The sequence below is a fragment of the Magnolia sinica genome, chromosome 8 (genome assembly GCF_029962835.1).
Source record: "Magnolia sinica isolate HGM2019 chromosome 8, MsV1, whole genome shotgun sequence".
NCBI classification, from domain to species: domain Eukaryota; kingdom Viridiplantae; phylum Streptophyta; class Magnoliopsida; order Magnoliales; family Magnoliaceae; genus Magnolia; species Magnolia sinica.
The window spans coordinates 45,436,221-45,453,427 of NC_080580.1; the positions used below are offsets into that span (position 1 = coordinate 45,436,221).

General features: G+C 39.8%; 1 protein-coding gene across 1 annotated transcript in view; it reads right to left on the reverse strand.

The window, feature by feature from the left end:
• The window catches only part of LOC131253286 (U3 snoRNP-associated protein-like EMB2271), a 73,989-nt gene that overhangs the window by 36,940 nt on the left and 19,842 nt on the right, over positions 1-17,207 (reverse strand). The window contains exons 4-5 of the mRNA XM_058254235.1: positions 6,473-6,704; positions 6,021-6,196 (exon numbers count right to left, since the gene is read on the reverse strand). Of these exons, the coding sequence (XP_058110218.1) occupies positions 6,021-6,196; positions 6,473-6,704 (408 nt within the window). The remainder of the gene's footprint in view (positions 1-6,020; positions 6,197-6,472; positions 6,705-17,207) is intronic.

Here is a 17,207-nt window from a genome sequence, read left to right on the forward strand (position 1 = left end):
TTTTCAATTCCAGATCCCTTTTTTTGTTGAAATTATGTTCAATAAGTGTCAAATGGTTATAAATCCATTAGTTCTTCATGTTTTGTATGAAAAATCATGGAGTTAGAGCTTTGATTTCAATATCCATTGGTTCTTCATGTTCTCCATGTTTTTTTTTCGAAATTTTCCTTTAGTCAGCTGTCAATTGAGACTAATTTCGAAGTATTTAGGAGTATTTGATTAAATGATCATCACTAATTTCGAAATTTGAGTGTAGGCAGTGTTCGAAATATCGGTATTGCACCCTTGGGATACAGATACATATCGGTTATCACACGGGATATATTGTTTGTATCGCATAATTTATCGCACTTTTTGGAAAACATGAGGAAACATTGAGAAAATGGTTGAATTTTTCAATGAAACTTTAAGGATTGTTAATAAATATGTTAATATACAATTTTAAATCATAACATCTCAAAAAATAAGTGCATATAATAGGTTTAGTTTGTATAGGGAATGCATAACATTTAAAAATATATCAAGACATGTGAAAACATAATTAATTTATTCAAAAGCAAAATAATAATAATAATAATAATAAAATAAAGACGTAGATACAAATTTTAGGTGGATGTGGGCCACTCCACACAAAATAGTGGTTATTGACTATTAAAAACCTTTTGTGGGCCACAAATTTTTTAGATCAAACTGATATTTGTTTTTTTCCCTTTCATCCACTTCTATATGAACTTATCAACAGGTTGGATGGTCAATATCCATTATAGTGGACCCTAGGAAGTTTTTAATGGTGAGAGATCATTGACCACTGTTTCTTATAGTATGGTCGACTTGAAACTTATATCTGCTTCATTTTCAGGATCATGGCATAAAATAAGTAGCCCAAACAAATGGACGGCTTGGATATGCAATACATACATCAAGGTAGGCCCCAAAGAGTTTAGTCGGCTTCCCTAAATCCACGCCTACTACGCAATCCGCTTCCTCTAATAGTGACCAACCAACGCATTGGGTGGGACCCTGACCGTGGGGCCACCTCGATGTAATATGGTGCATCTAAACCGTCAATTCATTTTGGCAAATCATTTTAGAGCATAGGCTAAAAAATGAGGCAGATTCAAATATGAGCCGGATCACACCACACGAAACATTGGTCGTTCAATGGCCACCATTAAAAAAAAAATTGGTAGCACAAAAGTTTCAATCAAGCTAATATTAGTTTTCTCTTCATCCAGGATCTTATGTGATAAATCAATGGGCCCTAATAAGTGGTTGGATGGCAAATAAACGTTATTGTAGGCCAAAGAAGTTTTTAATATTAGACGTTAAATCACCACTGTTTTTTTTAGTGTGGTCCACCTGAAATGTGGATCTATCTCAATTTTTGTCTCATGCCTAGATTAATCATCCAAAATATATAAACGGTGCAGATAAAACACATGACATCATAGTACGGATTAGCTCTTACCCGGGTAACACTTAGTGGATGTTACTCTAACCGTGTGGGTCCCACCTCTATGTATTGTTTGTATATCCATGCCGTTCATATGTTTTTCCATCTCATTTTAAGGCGTGATCCCAAACCTTAAGAAGATCCAAATTTCAAGTGGACCATACCACTAGCAACAGAGATGAATGACCTTAAAAACTTTTTTTAAGCCGCAAAAGTTTAGGATCAAGATGATCTTTGTATTTTCCCTTCATACCGATCTTCTTGACATTATCAACAGGTTGGATTGCAAATAAAAATTAGGAAAACCCTACGATGGGCTATTTGGAATTTATAATGGTGAGACACTCAATCACCACAGTTTCATGTGGTGTGGTCCTGAGATCTAGATCCACTTAATTTTTGGGACCCCATCCTAAAATGGACTGAAAAAATGGATGCACGATCTGGATATAAACTACATCATCAAGGTGGACTTGGACCCCACCGTAAGGGTAATAGCCCGTTTTATCTGAGTAACACCTAATCCGCTCTCATAATTGGGGGTAGCACAAGAGACGGACAGACTTGCCAGGGGATCTATGGGGCCCACCATATTGTAAATGTTTTAGCCATGCCATTTATCCATTTTCACAGGTCATTTTAGGGCGTGATCTCAAAAACGAGGCAGATTAAAGACTTAAGTGGACCACACCACAGGAAGCAGTCGAGATTGAACGCATACCATTGAAAAAAAATTGTAGCGGCAAAAGTTTTGGATCAAACTGATATTTAGTTTTTACCTTTATCTAGGTCTATTTGACCTTATGAACAGGTTTGATGGCAAATAAACATCACAGTGGTCCCTAGGAAGTTTTCAACCGTAAGCATTCAATCTCCACTACTTCTTGTGGTGTGGTCCACTTTAGACCTTGATATGTCTCATTTTTTGAATCATGTCCTAAAATGATCTTCCAGAATGGATGGACAGATTGGATAAAACATATACATTAAGGTGGGCCCCACAGCCCCCGACAAGACCGTCTGTCTGTAACTAGATGTGGTGGGGATAATAGCCAATTGCTTCATAAGGGCTTCCAAAGCCATTTTTTAAACAACGAGGGTTTCGGAACCCTAAAATCTCTCACCCAAACTCCAAATCTCCAGAATTTTTGGAGATTTTGTTGTCGAAATCGTCTGTGGAATTTCAATATATCATTTATTCGAATAAAAAATGGGGAATTCGATATTTTTTCTCACGGCGCACCGCTGTTGATCATGGCCCACCGAATTCTACTTCGGATCACGCAATCCGCTTCTACGGGTACCGAAATCCCCTCTTATGTGGATTGAAAGTTTTTCTCCTTTTTCTTTTTTTTTTTCGATTTTTTCGGCTAATTACACATTGAAAAATGATAAAATCCCCCAATAAAACACAAGAAAGATGTTAATATCGGTGATATCGCAAAATATCATGCGAGCATGATATCATGCACTATATCGCACGATACAAAGAATTCTGGAAATTTTTGGTATCTCTCTGAAGGGTTTCGTGTTGACGGTGGCCGATAACGATAATATCGGCCGATAGTATCAATATTTGAAACATTGAGTGTAGATAGTCCGATTTGGGAAAATTTTGAAATTTTCCAAATTTCTCCTAAATTGTTTGCAATGCTAAACTCCAAACATGAAATCAAGCATGTATGAGGACTGATCTACTAATTTATTAAGTCCTTATCAATCTTCAGAAAATAAAAATCATTTTGTAATTAAAAATTAATAAAATTTTAATTAATATTATTTATTTTTGAAAATTTCCCTTCAACCGACTATGAATTAAGACTAATTTTAGAGTATTTAGGAGTATTTGATGAAATGATCATCACATACACTCTAAATGTTATGCATTTAATTTGAATATAGTTACATTAGTTCAGCCAGACAGCGAATAGCTTAGGACCCTACACAAAGGAAACCTATTATGTGCACTTCTTTTTTTAAGAAATTATGATTTAAAAGTGTGCATTGAGGTCTTTTTTAACAATCTTTAAAGTTTCATTGAAAAATTCAACTATTTTCCCAATTTTTCCCAAAAAGTACGATAAATTACCCGATACAAACGATATATCCCGTGCAATAACCAATACGTATTTGTATCCCAAGGATGCGATATCGATATTTTGAACACTGGATAGGAGTAAAGAATTGAGAGGGAGGAGAAGAGACCTCTCCCTTTCTCCACCTTTACATGTTTTCTCTTTTTCACACAATATCAAATCCTATCTAATACTCTTTTCATTTTGAGAGTCCACCATCCATTCCTCTCTCCTTAGACTTTGTACGATAATGAAAGAGGAATAAATTTACACTCATCATCATCATCATACAGGATCCCTCAATCCCCTAATTAGTCCCTGTCATTGCTTGTATGAATATCTAAGATAATAATTTTTCCTTCCGAAAGTGCATCAAACCACTGGATTTGTCTCCCCAGCATCCAAACTAATCAAATCCACCAGCCTGCATAACTTCTAATTCTTGATGATAGGCCTCAATGGGCCATTATTTATATTTGGAACTTAGATTCGAAACCTGGTTGGGAGTCCTCCACACTGGGGGTGGGGTGGCCCATGAGGTGGGACCCATTGTGGGACCATGCGATTCGGGGACCCATGAGATGCAGGGGTTGCCCACGGGGAGGTCTCGCCTAGGTTTACCTGGGAGAGCCTGAAAATGGGGATAAATCGGTGCTCCCCCAACAGCTTTGGAGCTTTTGGTGTGTTGGCCAGTTATCCCCTATCAAAGTGGTATCACAGCGAAAGCATCGATTATCCCTATATGTAAGCCCTCCCAGGCGAACCCAAGCGAGTCTTGGTGTGGGTGGATGATGCAGGAGCATCTTGGTGTGACTCTTAAGGATGCATCGTATCTCCTCACTGAGGGTGGGGTGGCCCACAAGGTGGGGCCTATGAGATGCAGGATGGCCACGAGGTGGGACCCATTGTGGGATGGCGCGATTCGGGGACCCGTGTAATGCGGGGGTTGCCCATGATGAGGACTCGTCGGGGTTTGCATAGGAGAGCCAAAATATAGGAATAAATTGGTACTCCCCCAACAGCTCTGAAGTTTTTGGTGTGTTGGTCGATTGTCCACTACCAAAGTGGTATCAACGCGACAGCCTAGGAATCAAGTCTCCTTACCGGGGTGGGTGGATGATGTGAGGGCATCTTGGTGCGACTCCAATGATGCACCAAATCTTCACACTAGGGGTAGGGTAGCCCACGAGGTGGGACCCATTGTGGGACTGTGCAATTCGAGGACTCGTGAGATGCGAGGGTTGCCCACGAGGAGGACTCACCTGGGTTTGCCTAGGAGAGCCAAAATATAGAGATAAATTTGTGCTCCCCCAACAGCTATAGAGCTTTTGATGCGTTGGCCAATTATCCGCTATCAACCATGTCATTCGATAAAATGATGCAGCTTTGAGATTATTTTTTTAAGGTAACAAATTTTATTGAGAAACTCGCCACAATGAGAAAAGAATACAAAGCCCAAAAAAAAAAAAAAAGCAAAACCTCACAGCTAACAAGAAAGGAACAACACCACTAGATTTCTTTTGCCTTTATTTTGAAAACTAAAAATGAATGCATTCAAAGGAACTTAGGAGTGGCACCAATACGTAAGAAGATGAGAGAAAGTAGACTTAGATGGTTAGGCCATGTGCAACAGACTAAGAACTGCACCAGTTTGAAGTGAGTAGATTCAAGTTAAAAGCTTCAAAAGGACGAGAAAAGCCCAAAAGGACATGAGTGGAGGTAGTACGAAAATGACTTGATGACCTAGAGTTTTAACTGAGGATATGATCCTTTGATCGAGTGGAATGGTTGCACAAGATTCCTGTAGCTGACACCAATTACTTGGAATATATATAAGGTACACTCGCATGGTATCGCTACCATGACAAGTGGTGGTATTGGGCTATTGCAGAGAACATGTGATGTGTGCATCACAGCTACTCCGTCCATCATGTTAGCCCCATTTTTTATTGTAGAACCCAAAAATCAGTCCACGTAAGTTTTGGAATGGCCTAATTCATTGGTGACCCTTCATGCTAGTGGGTGCATCCCATGAATGGATCGGATGGCATAACACAACATGGTGAGCCCCACACATTCTGAAAGGGTTTTATTGGTCAGATGTGCCCACCCAAATATTCCAAGTGGTTTTGCCCACCTGCATTGCAGCACCCATGGATTCACATCACCACTATTACCATGTGAGTGCACCTCTACCACCAATATTATGATGTGAGCGCACGTCTACCACCACTATTACCATGGAGAGCTACACAGCCACCCACAGACACAGAACAGACACACACAAAGGAAATGTATTTGGAGGTGTAAGAAAGGCAATATCAATGCCTCCAGTGCTAATTTCAGGACAAAGGTATGGAATTTTGGCCAGGCAACTTTAACAGAGAAGTTTCATGTCTAGCATTTTACTTCTACGGCCCATTATAATTGGTTCATATTAAACAAAACATTGATCAGAGAAGTACTATTTCCAATGGTTGAGCGTGACATACCAGTGGGAGATCATACAACCACCGAATATTGTTGGCATCATTTTCAACAGCCCATAACCGAACCACACCATTACCAGCTCCAGAAGCAGCAAGATCAGTACCTCTACACACAGTAACTGAACTAACCCATGACTTCGCTGATGAACAATGGCTTTCAGAGATTTCGTGACCATTTTCTGCAAAACAATATTGAAAGCATCTCATTAGAACACAGATTAGAAAACATTTCATAGAACAGCGAAAAAACGTATCAAGTGATCAAATTATTGATACGTCCACGTACACATCCAAGAAAAACTCAGCAGCAATGGTTTCAACTTCAAATGCATCACAATATATCTCAGTAACAGAATTGCTGGAAGGGAAGATAACTAGATAAATCCAATAAATCTAGGCCACAGTTTCAAGTCAAAAAATTAAGTTCATGCCCAAAAATGAGTATCGATTGTTACCTAACTCATCTCCGTTAGAGATGCTTCCATTATCTTTTGCATCTGACTGATTCTGAGGGGCTGATGCGGCGTGTGCATTTTTTACAATGCATGTAGGCTTCTTACGCATCACGCTCCAAAGCTCAATACTGCCATCGTCTGATCCAGTTAAGAACTCTTCATTGTTGATAAAACGGCAACACTCCAAAGATGCTGTGGGAGCCCTAAAAACTAACTGTGATTCCTCAGGAACCTAATATTTTTGAAAAGCACAAGAAAATTTCAGGGGCACATTAACCATAATAGAAAATGATCCATAACAATTTGAACTTTCAATTGTAAAGATTGAGGGATGCAGACAATAATATAACGTGATAGAACACTTATGTTGCAACATGTCTGATCAAATATAAACAAACTTAAAGATGACATTAGCATAATACCAACAGAAGGCAAAAAGGTTTCTTTGTGCAACATAAATTCAACATCACGTCAACAACACCACACTCCATGTGCACGTGCACGAGTCACTACTGATGTTTGCATATTTGTTATGAAGAAGTCAATTAAATGGGGAAGTTATCAAAACCTCCTCTTTTCCAAACACAATTTAACAAGACAACTATTCTTTTAAGATGAACTATATGACCCTTGAGCCAAGGATAGACACAGTAACCTTGGGTGTGAGTTTTGTACACGTTGGGCCTGTGGCTGGGTAATATGCACCATTGAACTGATGGTCCCAAGGAAGAAAGGTTCCAAAAGATTCATGAGATTGGGGGGATCGTAGCCTCCAATCTTTCTCGCCTTTTCTGTTTAATGTGGACCTTCGTTGTATTACTTCCTAATGAATATTTGCAGACCTGGTCCAGTGGTAGACGCTAAGGAGTTTCAACACCTGGTCAAGGGTTCAAGTACCCATAGGTGGTGAAATCCCACTACAGCATGAGTGTGTGGTGGTGTGTGTGTGTGTTAAAAAAAAAAAAAGTCTATTTGCAGACCACCGTTTGAAGGATTGTGATTTGTGCAATGGAGAGACCCTTAGGGAATGACCCATACAGGATGTGGATGATCAGATTGATCTGGATCACCCATCCATGACCCCATTTGTGAAGATTCAACACTTGAGGGTGAAGGACTTCGACTGGGTGATTGTATGATTGCTTCTTTAAATTGTTCAAAACTTGGTATGGATAACTGTAATACCAATGATAACCTTCCATGGTCTGGTGATGAAAATCCGATCCTTTGAACATAGGCATCGGTCAATAACAGGCCTTTGATGTTGCATGCTAGGACAGTTGGAACACTATCGTCAGCCCAAATTCTTCCTCGAGCACATATTCAGAATAAAATGTAACAATTTAAATAAGAACTAAAATCATGGATTTTGATCTCACATGAATAAGGGTAGAATCAGCGCATCACATCAGCCAATTTTATTGGAACCAGATCAAGGGTATTTGAAAAGAATCATTATAGTAACTTACCAAAGTTCCAAGAATCTCTCCCTAAACAAACAAACAAAAAAAAAAAAAAAAACCACCACTCAATTTCTCTATTACCAACATCCACATTTATAAAGGGCTTTTTTTTTCTAGAATGGTAACAAATGTTGCAACAGAAAGAAACCTTACAAATAAAAATGGACAAAGTTAACCTCAATGCTCAAATCTATTGGGCTCAAAGACCTAAATGAAGCCAAGGCAAGAGTACTGTTAAAAATATTGAAGATTGCAAGTCATTGCAGTCAATACACCCTTACTTTTTTTTTCTTTTTTTCTTGTTTTTCTTTTTTGGAAGGATAAATGATGAAATTTTATTAAAAGGCTGCAAAGCAGCAAAGAATACACCCCAACAGCCAACTACAGCCCAAACAAGGCCAAAGCAAATGGAATATCTACATCTTTAACCCCAACTGCCTAATCTAGAACATCACACTTAGATTTCCCAAAAACATCTCCTCATGGACCGTGTTTGTTGAGAAAATAGTGCCTATTTTGCTCCCCCCATATATGCCATATGACTGCTAACAAAACTAACCACTTGACTGCCAAACAACAAGCTTATCCTTAGGGAAGATTGCACCGAGCCACACCCAAAATAGATCATCCACTGACCTTGGCATTACCCAATCCACACCAAGGACGAGAAGACAACTCTCTCCACACCTGCTGAGCAAAAGAGTAATGAGTACAGGGATGGTCTGTGGATTCTGCATTGCTCATGCACAGAAGGCATATATTAGGGAGGACCATAGCTCTCTTTTGAAGATTGTCTATAGTCAAAATCTTCTTTCTATCCACCAACCAAGCAAAAGAAGCAACCTTGGGAGAGGCACTGTAGAACCAAAAAGCAAGAAAGAAATCATGACTGCCCGATACTGACGGACGCCGAATCATCTTATAAAAAGATCGTACCATGAATTCCCCATATGAAGAGGCTTTCCACACCAAGGAGTCTTTAGAGTTCTAGGAGGGATAAATGTTATAGAACCGCTTCGTTAGTTCTGCAAACTCAACTATTTCCTGATCAGATTAGTTCCTACAGCATGGAGGACACCACGCACCACTGCCCACAGTGGAAAAGCAACTAGCCACTGACAAGTTCTTCAAGGAAGCCAAGTTAGCCAAAGAGGGAAAATCCACCCCCAGTGGTTTATCCCCACACCAAGAATCCTCCCAAAAACGTATGTGGGATCCATCACCAAGAGAGAATCCTAATCAAGTTTTAAATAGAGGAGCAACTGCATTAATGGCCTTCCAAATCCCCAAAGCTCTATAATAAGAAGATTCCTTAACCTCCCATCCCCTCGACTGGACACCATATTTTGAAGCAATAACCTTTCTCCATTACCTAACATCCTCGGATACAAATCTCCACTGCCACTTACCGAGCAATGCAGTGTTCATAGATTCCAATACCCTAATGCCTGTACCACCTTCAGCTATAGGCTTGCAAAACTTGTCCCAACTCAACAAACGGAACTTGTGCTTTTCTTTGGCCCCTCCCCACTAGAAATCGTGCCTCAGCTTTTCCAATTTGTCCAAAATAGACTTTGGGCATTTGAACAATGTCATATAATAAAGAGGAAGATTAGATAAAGCTGCTTTTATAAGAATGATTCTCCCTCCCAACGATACACGCCGATTCCTCCATTTCAATAGCTTCCTTTCAAACCATTCTATCACCTTGCTCAAATGTTTCAGTGGCTTCCCTAAACAAAGTGAAAGGCCAAGATAAGCAGATGGAAATGATCCCACATCACACCCAAACTCCTTGGCGAAACTGGACACTTCCAACTTAGAAAGATCAATGCCCAACATCTCACTCTTGGACACATTAATCTTAAGGCCTGACACCATTTCATAACAACCCAAAATCTTTCTTAAATCATTCACCTTTGCTAATTCTGCATCGCAACTACAATGTATTATGGCATGGGCGTCAAAGAGAGTTATATCCATGAAGATTGGTGTGCGCCAATATTGATATTTGGAATGCCAATTGGCAATGGACCAAAAGTGGCCCCAAAAGGACTACACGTGTAAGAACAACGGGTTAATCTGATTCTCGTCCATCCCAAGTTTTGACCATTTCTCAAGTACCAAATGACTTGAATTGATCCCATTTGACAGCCATCAGATAACTGTCAAAACAGTCCAAGTTCGTGAAATTTAGACGAGACCTGAGCAAGTTACAACCAATGTTGTCAAAATCATTATTGCATCGTAAATCGTAATAGGGGTTGAATCACATCGAATCGTAAATCGTAAGATGTATATATAAAAAACGCTTGAAAAGATATAAGTATAGCAGAAAAGGTTAAAAACTCATCAATCATCAATTTACCGTCAACATGTACCAAAAAAACAATACACATCATGATATTATCAATTGAGATAATGTATATGGTATACATATCATGATAGTAAAGGATTCTTGTCTTTTTCCTTTGTTTTCTTTTGTTGTCTTTTGAAAAATTTACCTTAAAAGACATACAAGATTCATTTTTAAAAAATATTCTTTTGTACCTTTCTTGTGTAAAATCATGTTAGAAAAATGGCATTCGATTCCATTGTGAATAAAAGATATCCTGATTTCTTTGTTTTGGGTTTTTGAATATCAAAATCCCCAAATCTCCTCTCTCTCAAAAGAAAAAAAAAAATGAGGATATTTTTAATAGGGGAGAGCCTTTTTCATATTTTATGAGCAAAATGGCACAAAGAAAAAGAAAAAATTGAAAATAAAATTTTGATTATTAAAGTTTTTTGGGCCCATTTAGGCAGCCCACAATTATCTTATGAGTCATACGGTTCGATATAATGATTGTACAATTTGTATGATAATCATACAATTATTTAGGATTTGCGATTTGGGTGTACGATTTGAAATCGTACACCCATATGATGCGATATGAATCCTGCAATTCATATCGTGAATCGTACGAATTTGATAACATTAGTTACAACCAATATATCTGATTTAAAAATAAAAAGGGAAAAAAAAAAGTAAAGAAATGGTTTACAACCAATCAGGGTATAAAATAGTGATGGGATTTGAGATTTGATGTCAATATGGCATCATGCAGGCCCCCTAAAAGCCCTATTGGACTGATTATACAGGCCTAGAGGGCTTCGATTCACTACTTGTCCAAAAGTTGCTATAGTTGGAGTTTCTAGATAGGTCCTATGATTTAGGGCCTGTTTGGTAAAGCTTAATTTCAGTGCTTCTCACTGAAATGAGCTATTTTCAGTGATTTCTCTGATTCAAATCGTTTGGCAAATTGATGGGGACATCACGCGCACACTACCCCCCCCCAAAACGCACGTACGTACGAAGGAGGAGGGCCCCACCGTCGATCTGGCTCGATGACAACGTCCAGAGAGGGCCTCCTGCTAGAAGACGAAGTTTTGATTCAAAAGAGTGGGCCCGATAGTCAAGAAAAGCTCATCATGGGATCTCATGATCGTGGCCCACTAATCGGATTGATTTCATATTTTAGGTTTTGCTTATTGTTATTATTTAGAACATCATGAACGCTTTACATTTCTTTCTTTGGTTTTTATTTTACTTCATCGCCAAGTAATAGGTTGCACACATGGCGCGAGTTTAGGAGTATGGGATTTTCCCTATAAATAGGCACCCCTTGTAGTTCTTTTGATTCATTGAAGTTGAATAAAAATTCCTGCGTGGTTTTTCTGCTCTGAGTTTCTGAGTTGTGGAAAAATTAAAGTGGGTACGAAGCCCTTCCTTTTCGAAGGGCTGAGATTAAAGTGGGTGCGAAGCCCCCCCTTTTCGAAGGGTTAACTACTGTAGTGCGAAGCCACGTTTATCCCAATCCGCCCCTCCATCTTACTTCATCCATCCCACAACTATCTTCACGTTAAATCCGTTTGTTTTGCAACTGTTCATCCCTCTATAGCCAGTTTTCAGAATCTGGCCCTGCAGGAGTACTGAAACTTCAACAGAGCACCACGCCTAGACCATGGCTCCGATCGACATGAGATTTATAGGTTTTGCAGCCCAAGCCTAGCCGACCAAGGCGGCCAGCCTCGAGCGCAAGTGCGGACGCACTTAGCCCGTTGTCCACACACAGGAGTTGCCTCAGGTTCAGAGTTTCTTCCTATTGTCCTCTTTTTATACCTAATTTCATAAATCTTAACCCTAAATTACATTATCCCTAGTTGATTTGCCCCTTCTTTCACCCTAGGGTTCCTTGAATCGAAATTGGTAAATTCCTTGGATTAGGGATTGATTGTCATGCATGTATGAATGATTTCTATTTCCCTTTGAGTATTGTTTGGTTCATAATTTTTATTGATCCAGCCCTAACGTGTGTAGGCTTGGACCCACATAGATTTCCCTTTAAATTGAATATTTGGACTTTTATGTGGGATGTGGAATTTGTGTAATTGTTTATGAACTATGTTATCTTAAATCTGAAATCTTGCACATCATATCAGAATTTCATGTCCTGCATCAAATTTGATATCAGAGCTTAGGGTTCTTATAGGGGAATGCATCACATATTTAGGGTTTAGTTTGTTTGAGTCATTCATGCATCCAGTTAATTACATATAGCTGTTAGAAGACTGTAGTCCCTGATATATATGGTTGAATTTTAGTAACGGTATGTAGTCTCCTTCATATAGAGTCTCATAGGGTCATTTAGTTCTTTTAGACGCATATAGTCACCATAGCAGGTTCTTAGGTTGAGCAAGTCGGTATATGCCCACACGTACGGGTCGTGGTTTCGGTCTGCACCCCACACTAAACATGGAAAACCTGCTAGAGTCACTACACAAGCTGTCCCAGCAGATCGAGTCTTTGGATAAGCGCTTGGAAATGGACCAATGCTTTGAACAGTTTGATGAGCACATTACCCAACTAAAGACCATCGCCAGGACAAACCCCACCATTGAGGTAGATGACTAATCTCAGACAGGTGGCCTGGAGGATAGACCAATGAATGGAGTTGGTCAAGGAATTAGTCATGAACGTGCACCCGTGCACCTACCCCATGAGGGACATCAAGACCATTATTTTGAGGGGTACAACATGTGCGGCCTTGTGGCTGGAGAAAGTGCATCAAAGGCTAGTGTAGAGTTACCCACTGAGGCTATTCCGGTAGTGGATGAGTTTCGTGATGTCTATCCTGATGATCTACCAGATAAGTCTCCCCCTAGGAGGGATATAGAGCACATCAGAACATGGGACACCGTTATACCTACAGCTGAGTTTGCGTTTAATAATTCTGTCGATAAGTCCACAGGTCTCAGTCCTTATGAAATCGTTACTGGTTATAAATCTAGAAAACCTATTGATCTTGTCCCTATGTCGTTATCCCAAAGGCCGTCAGAGCCTGCAGAGTCTTTTGAGCATCACATTCATTCATGACATCAAGAAATCAGGCAGAAGATCACTACTAGCAATGAACATTACAAATTTTCTGCAGACAAGCATGAACGTTTCAAAGAATTCAATATTGGGGGCTCTGTGATGGTCTGCATCAAGCCCGAGAGGTATCATCCGAAGGCCGTTCATAAGTTACACGCGCATAGCGCTGGACCCCTCAAAATTATCAAATGAAACAGTCTCAATGCGTATGAGGTAGATCTTCTACCTTCCATGGGAATTGGTTCCGCATTCACTGTGGAGGATCTAGTTACTTTTCAAGGGACCACTGATACTTTGTCCGGCCCTTTGCCCACCCATCCTGATTCCTCAGCTTTATCCCTCAATCCATAGCGCCCTCCCGACCCATCTTCTCATCCTTTAACTCCCATACCTACTCTTCTCAACCCATTTTTCCAACCTCTACATCCCATACCTACCCGTCTCAACCCATTTTCGTAGCCTCTACCTCCCATACCTACCCTTCTCGACCCATTTTTTCAGCCTCTACGTCTCATACCTATCCGTCTCAACCCATTTTCCCAGCCTCTGCCTCCCATACCTACTCTTTGTCCTTTCTTCCCAGCCTCTACATCCCATACCTAACCTTCACACACCCAGAGAGGAAATAGAGGATATCATGGACCAACAGATAGTTTCAACGTCGGACGGCAGAATTCAGAAGTACCTGGTTAAATGGAAATTATGCCCAACTTCAAACAGCACGTGGCTCACTAAGGAGGAGCTTCAGAGACTTGATCCTAACATCCTGGAGCGGTTCAAGAGTTTTATTTCGCCAGTGACAAAATCTTCGCAGCCAGGGAGAATTGATGAGGACATCACGCGCACACCACCCCCTACGCACGTACGTACGGAGGGCCCCACCATCGATCTGGCTCTATGACGACGTCCAGGAAGGGCCTCCTACCTAAAAGACGAAGTTTTGATTCAAAAGAGTGGGCCCGATAGTCAAGAAAAGCCCAACATAGGATCTCATGATCGTGGCCCACTAGTCGGATTGATTTCATATTTTAGGTTTTGCTTATTATTATTATTTAGAACATCATGAACGCTTTAGATTTCTTTGTTTGGTTTTTATTTTAGTTTAATTCATCACCAAGTAATAAGTTGCGCACATGGCGCAAGTTTAGGGGTATAGGGTTTTCCCTATAAATAGGCACCCCTTGTAGTTCTTTTAATTCATTGAAGTTGAATAAAAATTCCTGCGTGGTTTTTCTGCTCTCTAAGTTTCTGAGTTGTGAAAATTTAAAGTGGGTGCGAAGCCCTCCCTTTTCAAAGGGCTGAGATTAAAGTGGGTGCGAAGCCCTCCCTTTTCGAAGGGCTGAAATTAAAGTGGGTGCGAAGCCCTCCCTTTTCGAAGGGTTAACTACATGGTGCGAAGCCACGTTTATCCTAATCCGCCCCTCCATCTTATTTCATCCATCCCACAACTATCTTCACGTCAAATCCGTTTGTTTTGCAGCTGTTCATCCCTCTACAGCCAGTTTTCAAAATCTGACCTGCAGGAGGGCTGAAACTTCGACGGAGCACCACGCCCAGACCATAGCTCGGATCGACGTGAGATTTGTAGGTTTTGCAACCCAAGCCTGGCCGACCAAGGCCAAGGAATCCTTTTTTGGATTCGGTCCCCCACCACACGTGCAGCCAGCCTTGAGCGCACGTGCGGACACACCTGGCCCACTGTCCACGTGCAGGAGCTGCCTCAGGTTCAGGGTTTCTTCCTATTGTCCTCTTTTTATACCTAATTTCATAAATCCCAACCCTAGATTATATTATCCCTAGTTGATTTGCCCCTTCTCTCACCCTAAGGTTCCTTGAATCGAAATTGGTGAATTCCTTGGATTAGGGATTGATTGTCATGCATGTGTGGATGATTTCTATTTCCCTTTGAGTATTGTTTGGTTCATAATTTTTATTGATCCAACCCTAACGTGTGTAGGCCTGGACCCACATAGATTCCCCTTAAAATTGAATATTTGGACTTTTGTGTAGGATGTGGAATTTGTGTAATTGTTTATGAACTATGTGATCTTAAATTTGAAATCCTGCACATCATTAAAGAATTTCATATCCTACATCACAAATCCAAGAAATTACGTGCTTAATTTGGATTTTCACTAAAAAAATGGATTTTTTTAAGGGCCTGTTTGGGAAAGCTTATTTTCACCACTTATCACTGAAATGGGCTATTTTCAGTAAATTTCCTTGATACAGGCATTTGGTAAATCCAAAATTTTAAGCGCTTAATTCAAATTTTCAATGAAAAATTAAGTTATTTTTATTTTGTAAATGACAACTTTCCCCTTTATCTAACTTCCAGAGAAAGCTTTCAAAGAGCTAATGGTAGGGTAGAAACTCCATTAACGTGGCAAAGCTCTTTAGCCCCATCATGATGTACGTGTTATATGCATACCGTACATCCATTTTTTATGCGGACATCAGGCCATTCAAAGTATATGCAGGAGACGTACGTTACCCGTGTCAATGTGGTTAGATAACAGATATGAGTCGGGTCTCTAGAGGTTGAAGACCTTACACATATGTTCGTGACATGTGTAAGTTGCTTAAAGGAGACATTTGGACTATTGGATCGCAAGTATGGTGTGATCAAACCGTTGGATCGTCACAACCCATCTTCATTACACCACCTTCATGGCGTTATCATCGAGGCCCATCGGGCATTTCAATTTGCATTTAGTTTATGAACATTTGACTTATTTAAGTTTTGAGACAGTTTGTGCACAATTTTGTGCGAATTTCTTTTTTTTGAAACTTTTTGTAAGGGTATTTTGGTAATTTCATGTAATTACGAATTTATAAGGTTGCCCTAAACCCATAGCATGTTATGTTATGTTTATAAAAGAAAAAAAAAAAAAAAAAAGAGTTTTTTACTTCTGACGATTTCATCTTCGACTTCCAGTGATTGGAAGAGGGCGTGAGGCCCAGGTAAACGATTTTTCATCCCCTAACTTCTTTCTCCTTCTCTCTTTTCTCAAGGTACTCTTTTCTTTAACCCCATTCCCTTCCTTTTCTCCTAGAATCTTTAGATCTAGAATCCAAATCTTGTTTCTTTTTATATAAATCATTAGATCTCAAAAGATTTTCATCCCCCCATAAAACCCATCACCCAAATCTAAATTTGAAGAACCACCATTTTTTTTCTAAATTTTCCAGATTTCTCAATCCAGGAAATTCCTATTTTTTCTAGATTAGAAAATCCACTTGGATCATTGGACGGACCTATTGCAAGACGAAAGTTCTATCTTTCGCCGAATCCAACTAAATTCAGATTTTAAGATTCAATACTTCGTGTTTGTGATGGATGGCCCTAATCAATGCTATCTTAACATTATTTCTTTCTTGTGTTTATGATGTATAAAGCAGGCTGATATTTATTTGTTTTTTAAGATTGCATGAATTTGCCCCTTTCAAATACCATCCTCATTTAAGGTTGGATTAGGCTGTCCTGCATCAATTTTGCCATATCATTTTAGGGCACGATCCAAAGAATGAGGCAGACCCAAGGCTCAAGTGGACCACACCATAGAAACCTATGGGATAATGACACCTACCATTGAAATCTTTCTAGGGCCCACTGTGATGTTGATTTGCCAACAAATTTGTTCATAAGGCCAAACAGGCCTGGATGAAGTGAAAACACAAATATCAGCTTGATCCAAAACTTGTTGCCCCTAAGAAGTTTTCAATGGTAGGCGTTCAATCTCCACTGTTTTCTGTGGTGTGGTCCACTTCAGCTTTGGATCTGCCTCATTTTTGGCTACACGCCCTAAAATGACCTAAAAAAATGGATGGAAGGTGTTGATATAACACATACATC